At 41.5% G+C, this 13,120-nt stretch overlaps 1 protein-coding gene across 1 annotated transcript; it reads left to right on the top strand.

The window, feature by feature from the left end:
- Positions 1-2,963: 2,963 nt before the first annotated feature.
- On the top strand, positions 2,964-6,785 carry LOC113884547 (T-cell surface glycoprotein CD1a-like). Its single transcript, XM_027529179.1, has 6 exons — positions 2,964-3,135; positions 3,424-3,690; positions 4,308-4,586; positions 5,061-5,339; positions 5,652-5,742; positions 5,912-6,785. Exons 1-6 carry the CDS (start codon positions 3,054-3,056, stop codon positions 5,952-5,954), a joined length of 1,041 nt encoding a protein of 346 aa, XP_027384980.1. The 5' UTR covers positions 2,964-3,053; the 3' UTR covers positions 5,955-6,785.
- The last annotated feature ends 6,335 nt before the right edge of the window (positions 6,786-13,120 follow it).

The raw sequence follows: 13,120 nt of genomic DNA, 5'->3' as shown, positions 1-13,120 counted from the left end.
ATTATTTTTATTCTGACTCAGTCTCATTCTTAGGCAGGTGCCTAGTCTTTCAGTTTTGGGGTTTAGGCCTTCTAAGTGTTCGACTTTGTTCTCGGCAGAATGGAACCTCTAAAAATTAAGGACAGGCTGTTTTAGTGTCGCTTCTTCACTTTTCTCCTTCCTCCAGCTGCTGTGTGTCTTCACCTATGTCCTGAAGACAACGGAGCTTTCTTCCCTTCCCCTTCCCACACTCCCACCCTCCCTCCTTTTCTGTGTGGGAGATAGTGGAGAAGATCTGGTTAGGACTTCTTGCCTATCTCAGATCTCAGTCTTGTACCATGAGGAAAGATGTCTGTGGCCTATATCCTTGATTCCAATCTTTCAGGAGACCCTGGTGAGGTCCATGGAAAAAAAGTGAATTTCCCTTATCTGTATGGAGAAGGAAATGGCAACCCACTCCAGTGTTCTTTCCTGGAAAATCCCATGGATGGAGGAGCCTGGTAGTCCATTGGGTCACCAAGAGTCAGACACGACTGAGTGACTTTCTCTTATCTGTAACTCTCAGTGTGTAGATACTCATGCCTTTAGGAGTTTACAAACAATTTTATGTGAATTATTCTCACTGGCTTGTGCAGCATCTGACATCTGTTCCAAGTAAGCAAGGATTTGCATCTCATATTCCCTTGGAGGAATCTGTCTTTCCTTAAGTTTTGGGTTAATTGTTGGCCCTGATACTTCAGTGATGTGATGGTTTCAAGAAAAGTTGTGATTTTGCTTGTCCAGCTTTTAAAAATTACAAATATTCAAGTGAAGCTCTTGCTAGCTTTTTATTTTCTAATCTTAATTAAAAAAAAAAATCCTTCCTTGAATTAGCCTGAAACAATTTTTGTTTGCTTATATACTAAGAATTAACAAAATAAATAGCCTAAATACATCTATCCAGGTTATAAGTAGCATAAACAAATATTTTAGTGACTTTAGACAGTTACAAACACCATGAATGAGGAAGATCAGCATTTCCAGCAGAGAGCAGCATATGATAAAGCAAGCATGAAGCATTCAGGTAAGACCAGTAGGAAAATAATCTTGGATAAATGACTTCATTATATCCTATTAACTTTACTTCCTATATATTCCAGTGGCTTCTTATTATGTGTTGCCCTAAAACAAGTAGATGACCACATGTATCCCCAAACAAGATTGGTTTATTCCGGATGAGCAGAGAATTGCAATTTGGTATCTGCAATCATGGTGACCCATCTGAAAGCTTGAGAGCCCCCACTTTGGGTCTCCCAACTCTATTTAATTGAGGTTTCTGTTTATTATTTTTTACATCATAAATAAGAGGTTTACAGCAGGACCCTTTCTGTAAACTTCATGTTTATTAGCATATACTTTAATCTGAAGTAAAACTCTAAAGTTTTTCACTTCATCAAGTAAGGGTAAGTAATGTTTTCTGATGTCTTGAATAATTTTATGTTGAAGATCACTATAAGGTGCCATATCATTTGATGCCTGTATCAAATTATGCCAACACTAAAAAATATTCACTGAGCACCTACCACTTGCCAGGCACTCAATTAGATGTTGGGGATCCAGTAGAGTAGGGGTTGTTGAAGAGAAAACCACAGGCCCATAGTGGAGTCACTTGGGTAAAGTGCATGATGCCAAATCTAGATTCAATATCTGACTTAACTGCATATCCAACCTTCACCAGAAATGTAATCTTAATCAACTATTTTGGGATTTTCTGATCAGCACCAATGGGATAATCTCCCTGTGAGGCCCTCTCCATCCTCCAGAGGAAGAAGAGGCAATCTATGTGATAAAATTCTCGTTATTCCCTTCCCTTCAAAAAGAAGATGTCCTGGTCTAAAATAATCTTTTCTGTTGATAAATAGCTCATCTGACCTGCTCTTTTTATAAAAACCTTCCATTTTATGCTGTTTCTCTGAGTATCTTTGTAGTTGCTAGATGGGATGTTGTCCAATTCATGAATCATTGAATAAAGCCAGAAGATTTTCAAATTTACTCAGTTAAAACTTTTTTTTTTTTCCACACAGGCTATATATGTAACACCTCAGGGCAATCTCTGAAGTCAAGATCCTGTTGGGTAAACAAAACAGTTAAGAGTCACCATTTTGGAAAATGTTGTTTCAAGAAGGCTGTGTGTGTGTGTGTGTGTGTGTGTGTGTGTTTGGTCTAGAATTTATACATTATAATAAGTCTCAGCACAGAAAGATTTACAATTCTTGCTTCAGTGTTTTATCCCCCAAGGAATCTAAAAAGTCTTTGAAAAAGTTTATTGCATTGTGTGTAACATGATTCACAAATGTAACAGATATTTGTTCTCAGGCAGGTGCTATGTGATTGTGTGATGAGTGACTATATGTCAATGCAAGTCAAACAGAGGAGGGTTTTCTTTATGCTGCAATGCTCCTGTGATCTCTGTGATGGCTACTGGCTGCTCCCTAAGAATAATGAAGAATATGTGTCAGTTTATACTGTTTCTCAGGGAAATCATAGGGGATCCTGAAAAAGCTAATAAAGCAATGGGTGAGAACTCAGAAGCGTGAATGAGGTAGGTGGGAGTGAGAAAGGGGGAGAGAATATTTGAGGAAATATTAAAAAAAAAAAAGGCAAGAGAAAGACAGAGGAACAGAAAAGAGCAGTGGCATGAGAACTTGAAGCAGGTTGCTGGGAAGACATTTAGTTTCATGCTTTTATTTCATGGTTGACAAAGTCCTTACTGGTACATTGACTTTTCAATACCACATAAGACTTGGTCCATAACAGTTAGATTGGGGAAGATGAACAGGATGGAAGCTGGTGACAAGAAGAGAACTTGGAAGCCAGAGAAGAGAGTCAGAAGTGGAAGAGAAACTAGCATTTGGGTAGGCGGTGTGGGGATTAGGGAAGGAGCAGATTGTTTTTGTTTTTTTCTTCAGACAGTGAATAAAGGGAAGGTTCGTTGGTAAGAGCAGGAAGTCAGAGTAGTGATGTTGTGTGGTAGGTTTGCTTAGAACAGAAATCAAAGACCAACTTTTCTGAGAGAAAAAAAATCTGCAAATAAGATGCTATTTCTGCAACTTCCATTGCTCCTGGCTCTCCTCGTGGGTGGAGACAATGAACAGAATAAGAATTCTATTCCAGAAGGTAGGTATGTGTGTGTGTGTGTGTGTGTGTGTGTGTGCACGTGCATACCTGTGTGTATGGGGTGGTTTCCCAAACCAGAAGATTGAGAGTATCAGCCTAGTTTCATTCTGAGCATCCCTGACCCAGACCCCTGGGTTCTCATAGCACATAGGGCCCTGGAGCAGACATGTGTCTGCTGATATATCTTGCCTTTCATCTAGATTCTGAGTTTCCTTTCTTTGGCACCTTTCATTCTCCAGTCTCTCCTTCCCAATGCCCCTCCTCATAGTCTTTGTCCTTTTCCCACAGGCTTTCAGGAGCCCATTTCCTTCGAAGTCATCTGTGTCCTATCCTTTCACAACAGTTCTTGGGTGCAAAGTCTGGGCTCAGGCTGGTTGGGTGAGTTGCAGACTCATGGCTGGAAGAGCAACTCTGGCACTTTTATTTACCTGTGGCCTTGGTCCAAGGGCAACTTCAGCAATGAAGAGTTGATGGAACTGCAAAATTATTTGCACACGAACTTCGTTAGATTTGTTCAGGCATTTTACAGCCATGCCAGAAAATGGCAATTTGAATGTAAGTTCATTTTTCTTAACAGGGACTGGGGATATGGTAGGGGGTGTGTGGGTTTTACTGAGTTGATTTCTCTAAGAAACAGCCTCTGATCAATTCTGAAACTTAACTCTCCACACCAGAGCATTGCAATTGTATCCTTTTGGCAAGAGGGTATAATCCAGACACTGATTTCTCAGAAGGATTAAGACTTCTGCTATTTACAGACTCCTCTCTCATTGACTGCAGGCTTGTGCCTTATTATCTTGCACCATTGGTCACTTGCAACAGCCTCTTTCCCCAGTTTTCCAACTAGGCATCTATGTCTATATATTCAGTGTTATCTATTGCATTTCATTCATCCTGGGTTATTTTAACCCCCACTTTCTCACATTAAGTCCTTCCTTATTTTCTTGCTCACATAATTTACACTGCCTTCTTTAAATATTTTACCCTCCTCCTTATATCATTCATCTCTTCCTATATTCCCAATTGCCAATAATTCCCCTTTCTCTGAATATGTGATGAAAACAATCTTGCTTCATTTCCTCAAATCATCTGAAATTCTCCCTTCTGTTTCCATCATCCTTTGATCAATTTTATCTTTTTTATGCCCTCTTTTCTCTAATTTTCTTTGCCAGATCCCTTTGAGGTACAGATAGCAAAAGGCTGTGAGCTGCATGCTGGGGAAGTCCCAGTAGGCTTTATGCGGATTGCTTATCAAGGATCAGACTTCTTGAGCTTTCAGAACAAGTCATGGGTGTCCTCTCCAGAGGGTGGAAAGAGGGCTCAAGTCCTCAGAAGACTACTCAATTTGTTCCGAGGAGCCCAGGAAATAATACACAAGCTGCTCAGTGATACCTGCCCACGTTTCCTCTTGGGTCTTCTTGATGCCGGGAAGGCATATCTCCAGAGACAAGGTTAGTCCCACACCCCTTTTCATTAATATTTTGTTCTAAAATCACACCTTTTCATTTCCTAACAAGGAACTAAGAGGGGGAGGGGACAATGGGTGACCATCCTAGATATGGGAAAGTGAAAGTTGCTCACTTGTATTTGATTCTTTGCAACCCCATGGTCTATTACAGTCCATGGAATTCTCCATGTCAGAATACTGGAGTGGGTAGCCTTTCCCCTTCTCCAGGGGATTTTCCCAACCCAGGGATCGAACCCAGGTCTCCTGCATTGCACGTGGATTCTTTACCAGCTGAGCCACAAGGGAAGCCCAACAATTCTGGAGTGGGTAACCTATCCCTTCTCCAGAGGACCTTCCTGATCCAGGAATCAGGCCAGGGTCAATGTGGGAAAGTGTGTCTATTTAAATTGATGTGAAAATCTGAACTTCTGGGTCTGCATTAGAGTCCTCATCTGACTATCTTCCCTGTCCTCTGCAGTACGACCAGAGGCCTGGCTCTCCCTTGGCCCCAGTCCTGGCCCTGGCCAACTGACGCTGGTTTGTCACATCTCTGGCTTCTACCCAAAGCCTATTTGGGTGATGTGGATGCGGGGTGAACAGGAGCAACAGGGCACTCAGAGAAGTGACGTCTTGCCTAACGCTGATGGGACATGGTATCTTCGGGTTTCCTTGGATGTGGAAGCCAGTGAGGCATCTGGCCTGAGTTGCCGGGTGAGGCACAGCAGTCTAGGAGGCCAGGACATCATCCTCTACTGGGGTGAGGAAGAACTGGAGCCCCGCTGGGATGGGAATAGGTGGTCCTCAGGCAGACTAAGAGAGCCAGGTGAAAAATTGGGGATTCTAGGAACTCCAGACCCAAAAGGAATAAAAATAAAATAAAAAATATAGGAGTTGAAAATGAGAACCCTAGAGACATAGGGAAACTTGAGGTTAGATGAAGGAGGGATGAGAGAAGAAATAGGGAAGAAAGAGAGGCTGAGGTGACACTCCAGTAACAAAGGAAGAGCACAGAAATGCAGTAAAACAGTGGGCGGCTTTGTGAGGACACCTGTGTGTGTCCTGTCTGCAGATCATCACAGCTCCATGGGCTGGATCGCCTTGGCAGTGATTGTGACCCTGGTGCTCATGGCAGGTCTTGCATTTTGGCTTTGGAAGCACTGGTGAGTTCTTTGTGTGCATCCTTCCTGCCCTTTTTCAAGTTCCCACTTGTCTGTCTATCCTTTTTCTTCTCTATCTCATTAGTTTTCCTCTTTGCAGCCCTCTTCCTTCTTAGCAGTCATTTCTTACCTCCACTCCATGTAGAGTAACTTCCATCTTTGTTCTCATTAGGACACACCGTGAATCCCCAAGCTCTGTTCTCCCTTTGGAATGAGATCCCAGCTGCCCAGGAACTCAGGACACATTTAAACAGACTTAGGTGATGATGGCCTTTCCACTCTCCTTACAGAGAGTTTTTAATTGTTGTGTTTTTTTGCTTAATGATCAGTTGTCAATTAAGCTAAATGTATTTTTGCAGAATTTGTCATTCTAACCTGTGTTGGGGATTTTAAATTCTGAATGGAATAAGGTCCTAGGATCCTTCACGTATTCAAATGTGAGTGCATCATCAGGCTTATTTCAGATGTTACTTCCTCCAGAGGGTCTTCCCTCATTCACAAGTGGAAGCTGTCTCTGCCTCGTCTGAACTGCCATTGTAATTTAACTGAACTTTTAAAAATCCTCCTCACTGTACACACTTTGTTGTAGCTGTTTATTTCCCCTTTCCCTTCTATTTTATAAGCTTCTTGAGAACAAAGTCCATGTCTTTTTACTATTTGTATCTATGGCAAAATGTCTTACCTGTATGTAGTATATTGTAAGTAAAAATCTGGGTTGAATTTATTCTGAATTTATGATCTTTAAAAAAATTTTCTTCCTTCCTGTCATCTTTGTAGTAGTTGAGACATTTGATGCTCTTCTGGTTAAAAGTCTTTTCACTTGGCCAAGGGACTGCACTTAGTGATCTTAGTTTTTAGTCATTTCTCCGAGCCCTTGAGGAGAAACATAGTTTTATATTTGACCATTCTTATTTTTTAACTCTAGAGATTAATTTGAATGAAAATATTTCTTTATATTGAGAGTCCATTGTACTGCAAGTATATCAAACCAGTCAATCCTAAAGGAAATCTATCCTGAATGTTCATTGGAAGAACTGATGCTGAAGCTGAAGCAACAATACTTTGGCCACCTGAGGTGAATAGTGTACTCATTGGAAAATACCTTGATCCTGAGAAAGATTGAGTGTAGGAAGAGAAGGTGATGACAGAGGATGAAATGGATGGATGGCATCACTGACTCAATGAACATGAGTTTGAACAATAGTGAGATAGTGAACGACAGGGAAGCCTGGGCGTGCTGCAGTCCGTGGGGCCGCAAAGAATTGAACTGAGAGTGATTGAACAAATTGATTTATAAGTACCTAAATAAAAAAGCAGAAGGCAGAGTGTAGACTCATATTATTTAAAATGTTTCAGTGATAAGGAACAGAGTTATCACCTTGTTAGACATATAGAATCTTGGACCTCAGCTGAGACTTCCTGAAACACAATTTGTATTTCAGCAAAATCAGCAGGGTTTATAAAAGCATTAAAATTTTAGAAGCACTGATATTGGTGACATCTGAAAGGTAGTAGTATTAGTATGTCCCTTAAGAGAAAAGAAGATGATCAAGAAAAGAGAGCAAGAATGTTGATCCTGAGGTTGAAGTGAGGTCAAGGCAAAGAGATTACATAGAACAAATTCTTACGGATTTTTGAGAATATGCCTTGCAATTCAGAGAACATGGGTTTCATGCGTCCCATCCCTGGTCAGGGAACTAAGATCCCACATGCCGTGGAGCAACTAAGTCCATGCACCACAACTAGAGAGCCTGGGTGCTGGAATGAAAAGATTCTGCATGCCACAACTAGGACTTGACCCAGCCAAATAAAAACAAAGAAACCAAAACTGGTCATCATCTCATGAATCTACAAGTCTAGTTCCTTTCTCACATTTTCCATTTCTTCATCTTAGCATTATAGATAGTATGTTATATATAACATTTCTTATTTCAATATAGTTTACTTTGATGTTCTCTCCTCTCCAGATTTAGGTCTGCTTTCTGGAGGGAATCTAAGCATAATTCACTACCCTGGTATAGAATATTTTCAGCCCCTAGAATTTTTCTCCCTCATGCTTCTAATTCCCAGTCAACATCCATTTTTTATTCAATATCTTTTTTTTTTAAGACAACAAAGATTCTAATTTTTATGACCAGAGTTTAGATTTGTTTTTGAATTTCATGTTACTAGGGTCATATTGTAAGGCCTATTTTGTGTCTGCCTTCTTTCAGTCAACATTATTTTTGTGAGTTCTATTCGTGTTGTAACATATAGCAGTAATTCGTTGTTTTCCATTGCTGTGTAGTATTCCATTGTGTGACTGTACCACCATTTAGCCATTCTACTGTGGATGGACATTTTCATTGTTTCCAGATTTTAGTTATGTTGAATAACGTTGCTTTGAACACTTGTATACATGTCTTTTTGCAAACATAAAGAGCCCTTTCTCTTGGAAATAGACATACAAATGAAATTGCTGAGCCTGGTTTATATGTATTTTTTCACATTTAATAGATAAGTGGCCAACAAGTTTTCAGTGGTTATACCAATCTACCTTTCATCTTCTCAACATTGTCACTCATATTTGATGTATTTACCCTTTAAATTTTAACCTTTCTAATGGGGGTATAGTGTATCCAAATTTTTTGGCTAATGTTTCCATGATGGCTAATGGTACTTGACATATTTTCACATGCCTTTGAGCCATTTATATACACTGTTTTGTGAAGTACCAGTTTAAGGTTTTAGCTGTGTGTGTGTGTGTGTGTGTGTGTATGGGAGAGAGAGTGTGTGTGTGTGTGTGTGTGTGTATGGGAGAGTGTGTAGTGATAGGGAGGGGATTCAATCTTTTCTAATTTATACTCTCTTGCATAGTACTCCTTTGTTGGATATGCAGTGGAAATATTTTCTATGTCTTGGTTCACTTTTCATTCTCTTAAAGCTGAATTTTGATTAAAATAATTTCTTGCTAATGGGATGCAGTTCACTGATATTTTTTCTTATGGCTATTTTATTCTACTCTTATAAATTACTTACCCTTACCCCAAGGTCAGTTTTCACTCCAATCCCAAAGAAAGGCAATGCCAAAGAATGCTCAAGCTACCACATAATTGCACTTATCTTACACGCTAGTAAAGTAATGCTCAAAATTCTCCAAGCCAGGCTTCAGTAATACATGAACCGTGACTTCCAGATGTTCAAGCTGGTTATAGAAAAGGCAGAGGAAACAGAGATCAAATTGCCAACATCCGCTGGATCATTGAAAAAGCAAGAGAGTTCCAAAAAACCATCTATTTCTGCTTTATTGACTATGCCAAAGCCTTTAACTGTGTGGATCACAAGAAACTGTGGAAAATTCTGAAAGAGATGGGAATACCAGACCACCTGACCTGCCTCTTGAGAAACCTATATGCAGGTCAGGAAGCAACAGTTAGAACTGGACATGGAACAACAGACTGGTTCCAAATAGGAAAAGGAGTACGTCAAGGCTGCATATTGTCACCCTGCTTATTTAAATTCTATGCAGAGTACATCATGAGAAACGCTAGGCTGGAAGAAGCACAAGCTGGAATCAAGATTGCTGGGAGAAATATCAATAACCTCAGATATGCAGATGACGCCACCCTTATGGCAGAAAGTGAAGAGGAACTAAAAAGCCTCTTGATGAAAGTGGAAGAGGAGAGTGAAAAAGTTGGCTTAAAGCTCAACATTCAGAAAACAAAGATCATGGCATCTGGTCCCATCACTTCATGGGAAATAGATGGGGAAACAGTGGAAACAGTGTCAGACTTTATTTTTCTGGGCTCCAAAATCACTGCAGATGGTGATTGCAGCCATGGAATTAAAAGACGCTTAGTCCTTGGAAGGAAAGTTATGATCAACCTAGACAGTGCATTAAAAAGCAAAGATATCACTTTGCCAACAAAGGTCCATATAGTCAAAGATATGGTTTTTCCAGTAATCATGTAAGGATATGAGAATTGGACCATAAAGAAGGCTGAGCACTGAAGAATTGGTGCTTTTGAACTGTGGTGCTGGAGAAGACTCTTGAGAATCCCTTGGGCATCAAAGAGATCCAACTAGTCCATCCTAAATGAAATCAGTCCTGAATATTCACTGGAAGGATTGATGCTGAAGCTGAAGCTCCAATACTTTGGCCACCTGATGTGAAAAACAGACTCATTAGAGAAGACCCTAATGCTGGGAAAGTTTGAAGGTGGGAGGAAAAGGGGATGACAAAGGATGAAATGGTTGGATGGCATCACCAACTCAATGGACATGAGTTTGAGTACACTGTGGGAGTTGGTGATGGACAGGGAAGCCTGGCGTGCTGCAGTGCCTGGGATCACAAAGAGTCAGACACGACTGAGCGACTGAACTGAACTGAACACTGGAATCCCAGAATCACATGATAAAACAGTGCTTTAGATTTGAAAATGACTCAGAAAGAAAGGTGAGATTAGGTTGTAGGGTAGGGACTATGAAAAGATGGAGAGGAAGACCAAGAGTTGAGATAAGGGCTTAATGGAAAATGAAGGGAAGACACAGAAAAATGAGAGAGGAGGGTGAGGCAGAGTAGTGAAAGAGGAGAAGACACTGGTCAGAATGTGTAGGAGCATAGTAAGGCACAAAATTGTTGGAGCCAAACGTGTAGCTGGACATACTCAGTTCTTTTCACTTAATCATGTTACAGATTAAGAAAACTAAGACCAGAATGCTATGATCGCTCCAATATACTGCTATATCCAGCAAGTGTCTATCCAGGAGTTTATCTTGCTCTCAGTCCAAAGCTCCTTTTGAAATGTGAAGTGACAGTCACTCAGTTGTGTCTGACTCTTTGCCATACTGTGGACTGTAGCTGGCTAGGTTCCTCTGTCTATGGAATTCTCCAGGCAAGAATACTGGAGTGGCAGCCATTCCCTTCTCCAGGGGATCTTCCTGACTCAGGGATCAAACTGGAGTCTCCCTCATTGAAAACAGATTCTTTACCATCTGAGCCACCAGGAGTGCAAAGTATTTGCTGTGAGGGGTGATAAGCAAACAGACCAGATGAATGAAGCCAGAAAAGTGAAGGGGAATCTTGAAGCAGAGTGGGAGGGAAAATGAGGCCAGTAAAAGGCACATCATTGTAAGAGGCAGTGGATTTCTCTAGCAGGGAAGCTGAGGTTTCTTTTGGTGGGGAGGAGATGTAGGTTAAGCCTGTGAGATAGTGTAGGGAGGTGAGCTCACACATGGATCCTGAGGGGATGGAATTAAAGAGCTAGATTGTGTATGGAGGAGCACCAAGAGACAATTGTTAGAAAGAATATGAGATTGCTGGTGGCCTAAGCACCAATGATTTAAGTCTTGACCAATGCATCAAGAAGGATCCTCAGGGAGGTCTGGTGACCCAGGGAAGAATACCGGACTCCCCTAGGATATCCAACCAACTTGATTTATAATCAAGGTATATCCCAACATGCCCAGATTTCTCTTCTAGGTTTTGCTGGTCCAGGGAGCATATCTCTTAGTTCTTTGCTTTCTCCCCCCACCCCCCCACCCCGCTCTGGTCACAGTCATCTCACACCTGTCCCCACCTTATCCCTTGAGTTTGGCTTCCAATTCTGGTTTTTCTCAGCTCCCCCGTTTCTCAGTATTTCTCAGTCAGCTCCTGAGAAACCCCTATCCTTTCTGCTCCTTCAGAGTGTCCTTCATCCACCATTGCTGAGTGTATGCTCAGGAGTGGAGCTCCTTGGGAAGCTGCAGGTCCACAGTGGGGCCAGAACTCAAGTACCAGCTGCTTCCTGCTCCCTGATTAGGACCAACGTTGCCCACAGAAGCTGAGTGGAAGAATCAGCAGCTCTGCCCCACTTCTCTCTCCAATCCTCCTCCTGCTCCTCCCTCTCAGCTTCCTCTCCTTCCTCCTTCCATTCCAGCCTCTGCCACTCTCCTCCTCTTTCTTCTTGTTCCTCCCTCCTCCCCTCTTCTTCATCTTCTGGGCTTCCTCCTCTCCTCCTCCATCTGTTATGTCCTTGGTCTCTCTGCCTTGCTCCCAACCTGTTGTTTCCAGCCTCCATTCCTCAGGTAGTTAACTCCTCTTCCTCTTCTTCCCACCCAAACTCAAACTGCCTCCTCCTTGCTTTTCCCCAGTCTACAGTGAATGGTATAAGCACTGGTGGCTACACAATTTTGGAGTCCAGCACCAAATATAAATGTGGGACCTCATATTTAAAAAGCAGGGGAAAAATGCCTTTCTTGGTTCTCTTGCAGGCTTGCAGGCTTTTGATATTTCCTTTGTTCTCTTGTATCAGTGAAAAGTTCCTTTGTGAGGTTCTTAAAGAAGATTTATGGTCACACTGTTGCCTCTCTTGCATCAGTGGAAAGTTCCTACTACTCCTTGTTTGCTCACCTGCTTGGAAGAGGAAGTAGGGGCATTATCTTAATCTGGCTCTGTCTTATTCTTAAGGGACTTGGGCCTTCTAAGTGTTCCCACATTGCTCTCAGCCGGATGGAATCTCTAATAGGTGAGGACAGGCTCTTTTAGCATCCCTTCTCCACTTTTCTCCTTCCTCCAGCTGCTGTGTGTCTTCACCCGTGTTCTGAAGACAATAGAACTTTCTTCCCTTCCCCCTCCCATGCTCCCAGCCTCCTTTTCCATATGGGAGATAGTGGGGCAAGATCTGGTAGGGACTTCCTGCCTTTCTCAGGTCTCAGGCTTGTACCGCGAGGAAGGATTTCTCTGGTCTATATACTTGATTCCAGTCTTTCAGGAGCCATTGGTGAGATACATGGAAAAAAGTGAATTTCCCTTGTCTGTGGATCCTAAGGGTTTTATATATTCACACTAGCCTTTAGGATTTTTTTTTTTAGCCTTTAGGAATTTATTAACAGTTTTAGCTGAATTATTCTTACTGTCTTGTGCAGCATCTGGCATCTGTCCCAAATAAACAAGGATTTGCTTTTCTTATTTCCTTGGAGGAATAAGTATTTCCTTAGGTTTTGGGTTAATTGGTGGTCTTGATACTTCAGTATTGTGATGGTTTCAAGCTAAATTGTGATTTTGCTTATCCAGCTTTTAAAAATTACAAGTATTCAAGTGAAGCTCTTTCCGGCTTTCTATTTTCTAATCTTAATTTTCCAAAAAGTTTTCTTCTTTGAATTAGCTCAAGATAATTTCTGATTAGTTATATACCAAGAAATAAGAAAATAAATAGCCTAAATGCATCTATCCAGGTGATAAGTAGCATAAACAAATATTTAAGAGACTTTGCTGCTGCTAAGTCGCTTCAGTCTTGTCCGACTCTGTGTGACCCCATAGACGGCAGCCCACTAGGCTCCCCCGTCCCTGGGATTCCCCAGGCAAGAACACTGGAGTGGGTTGCCATTTCCTTCTCCAATGCATGAAAGTGAAAAGTGAAAG

This window comes from Bos indicus x Bos taurus, chromosome 3 (assembly GCF_003369695.1).
Source record: "Bos indicus x Bos taurus breed Angus x Brahman F1 hybrid chromosome 3, Bos_hybrid_MaternalHap_v2.0, whole genome shotgun sequence".
NCBI classification, from domain to species: domain Eukaryota; kingdom Metazoa; phylum Chordata; class Mammalia; order Artiodactyla; family Bovidae; genus Bos; species Bos indicus x Bos taurus.
Note: the sequence above shows the minus strand (reverse complement) of the source record. Positions and strands in the feature narration are given on the sequence as shown.

Excerpts from the sequence above, each read along its gene's own strand:
- LOC113884547 (XM_027529179.1), top strand. The coding sequence starts at position 3,054 with ATGCTATTTCTGCAACTTCCATTGCTCCTGGCTCTCCTCGTGGGTGGA. Across the intron at positions 3,136-3,423 it reads TAAGAATTCTATTCCAGAAG|GCTTTCAGGAGCCCATTTCC; the intron begins GTAGGTATGTGT and ends CTTTTCCCACAG. Across the intron at positions 5,743-5,911 it reads TTTTGGCTTTGGAAGCACTG|GACACACCGTGAATCCCCAA; the intron begins GTGAGTTCTTTG and ends TGTTCTCATTAG.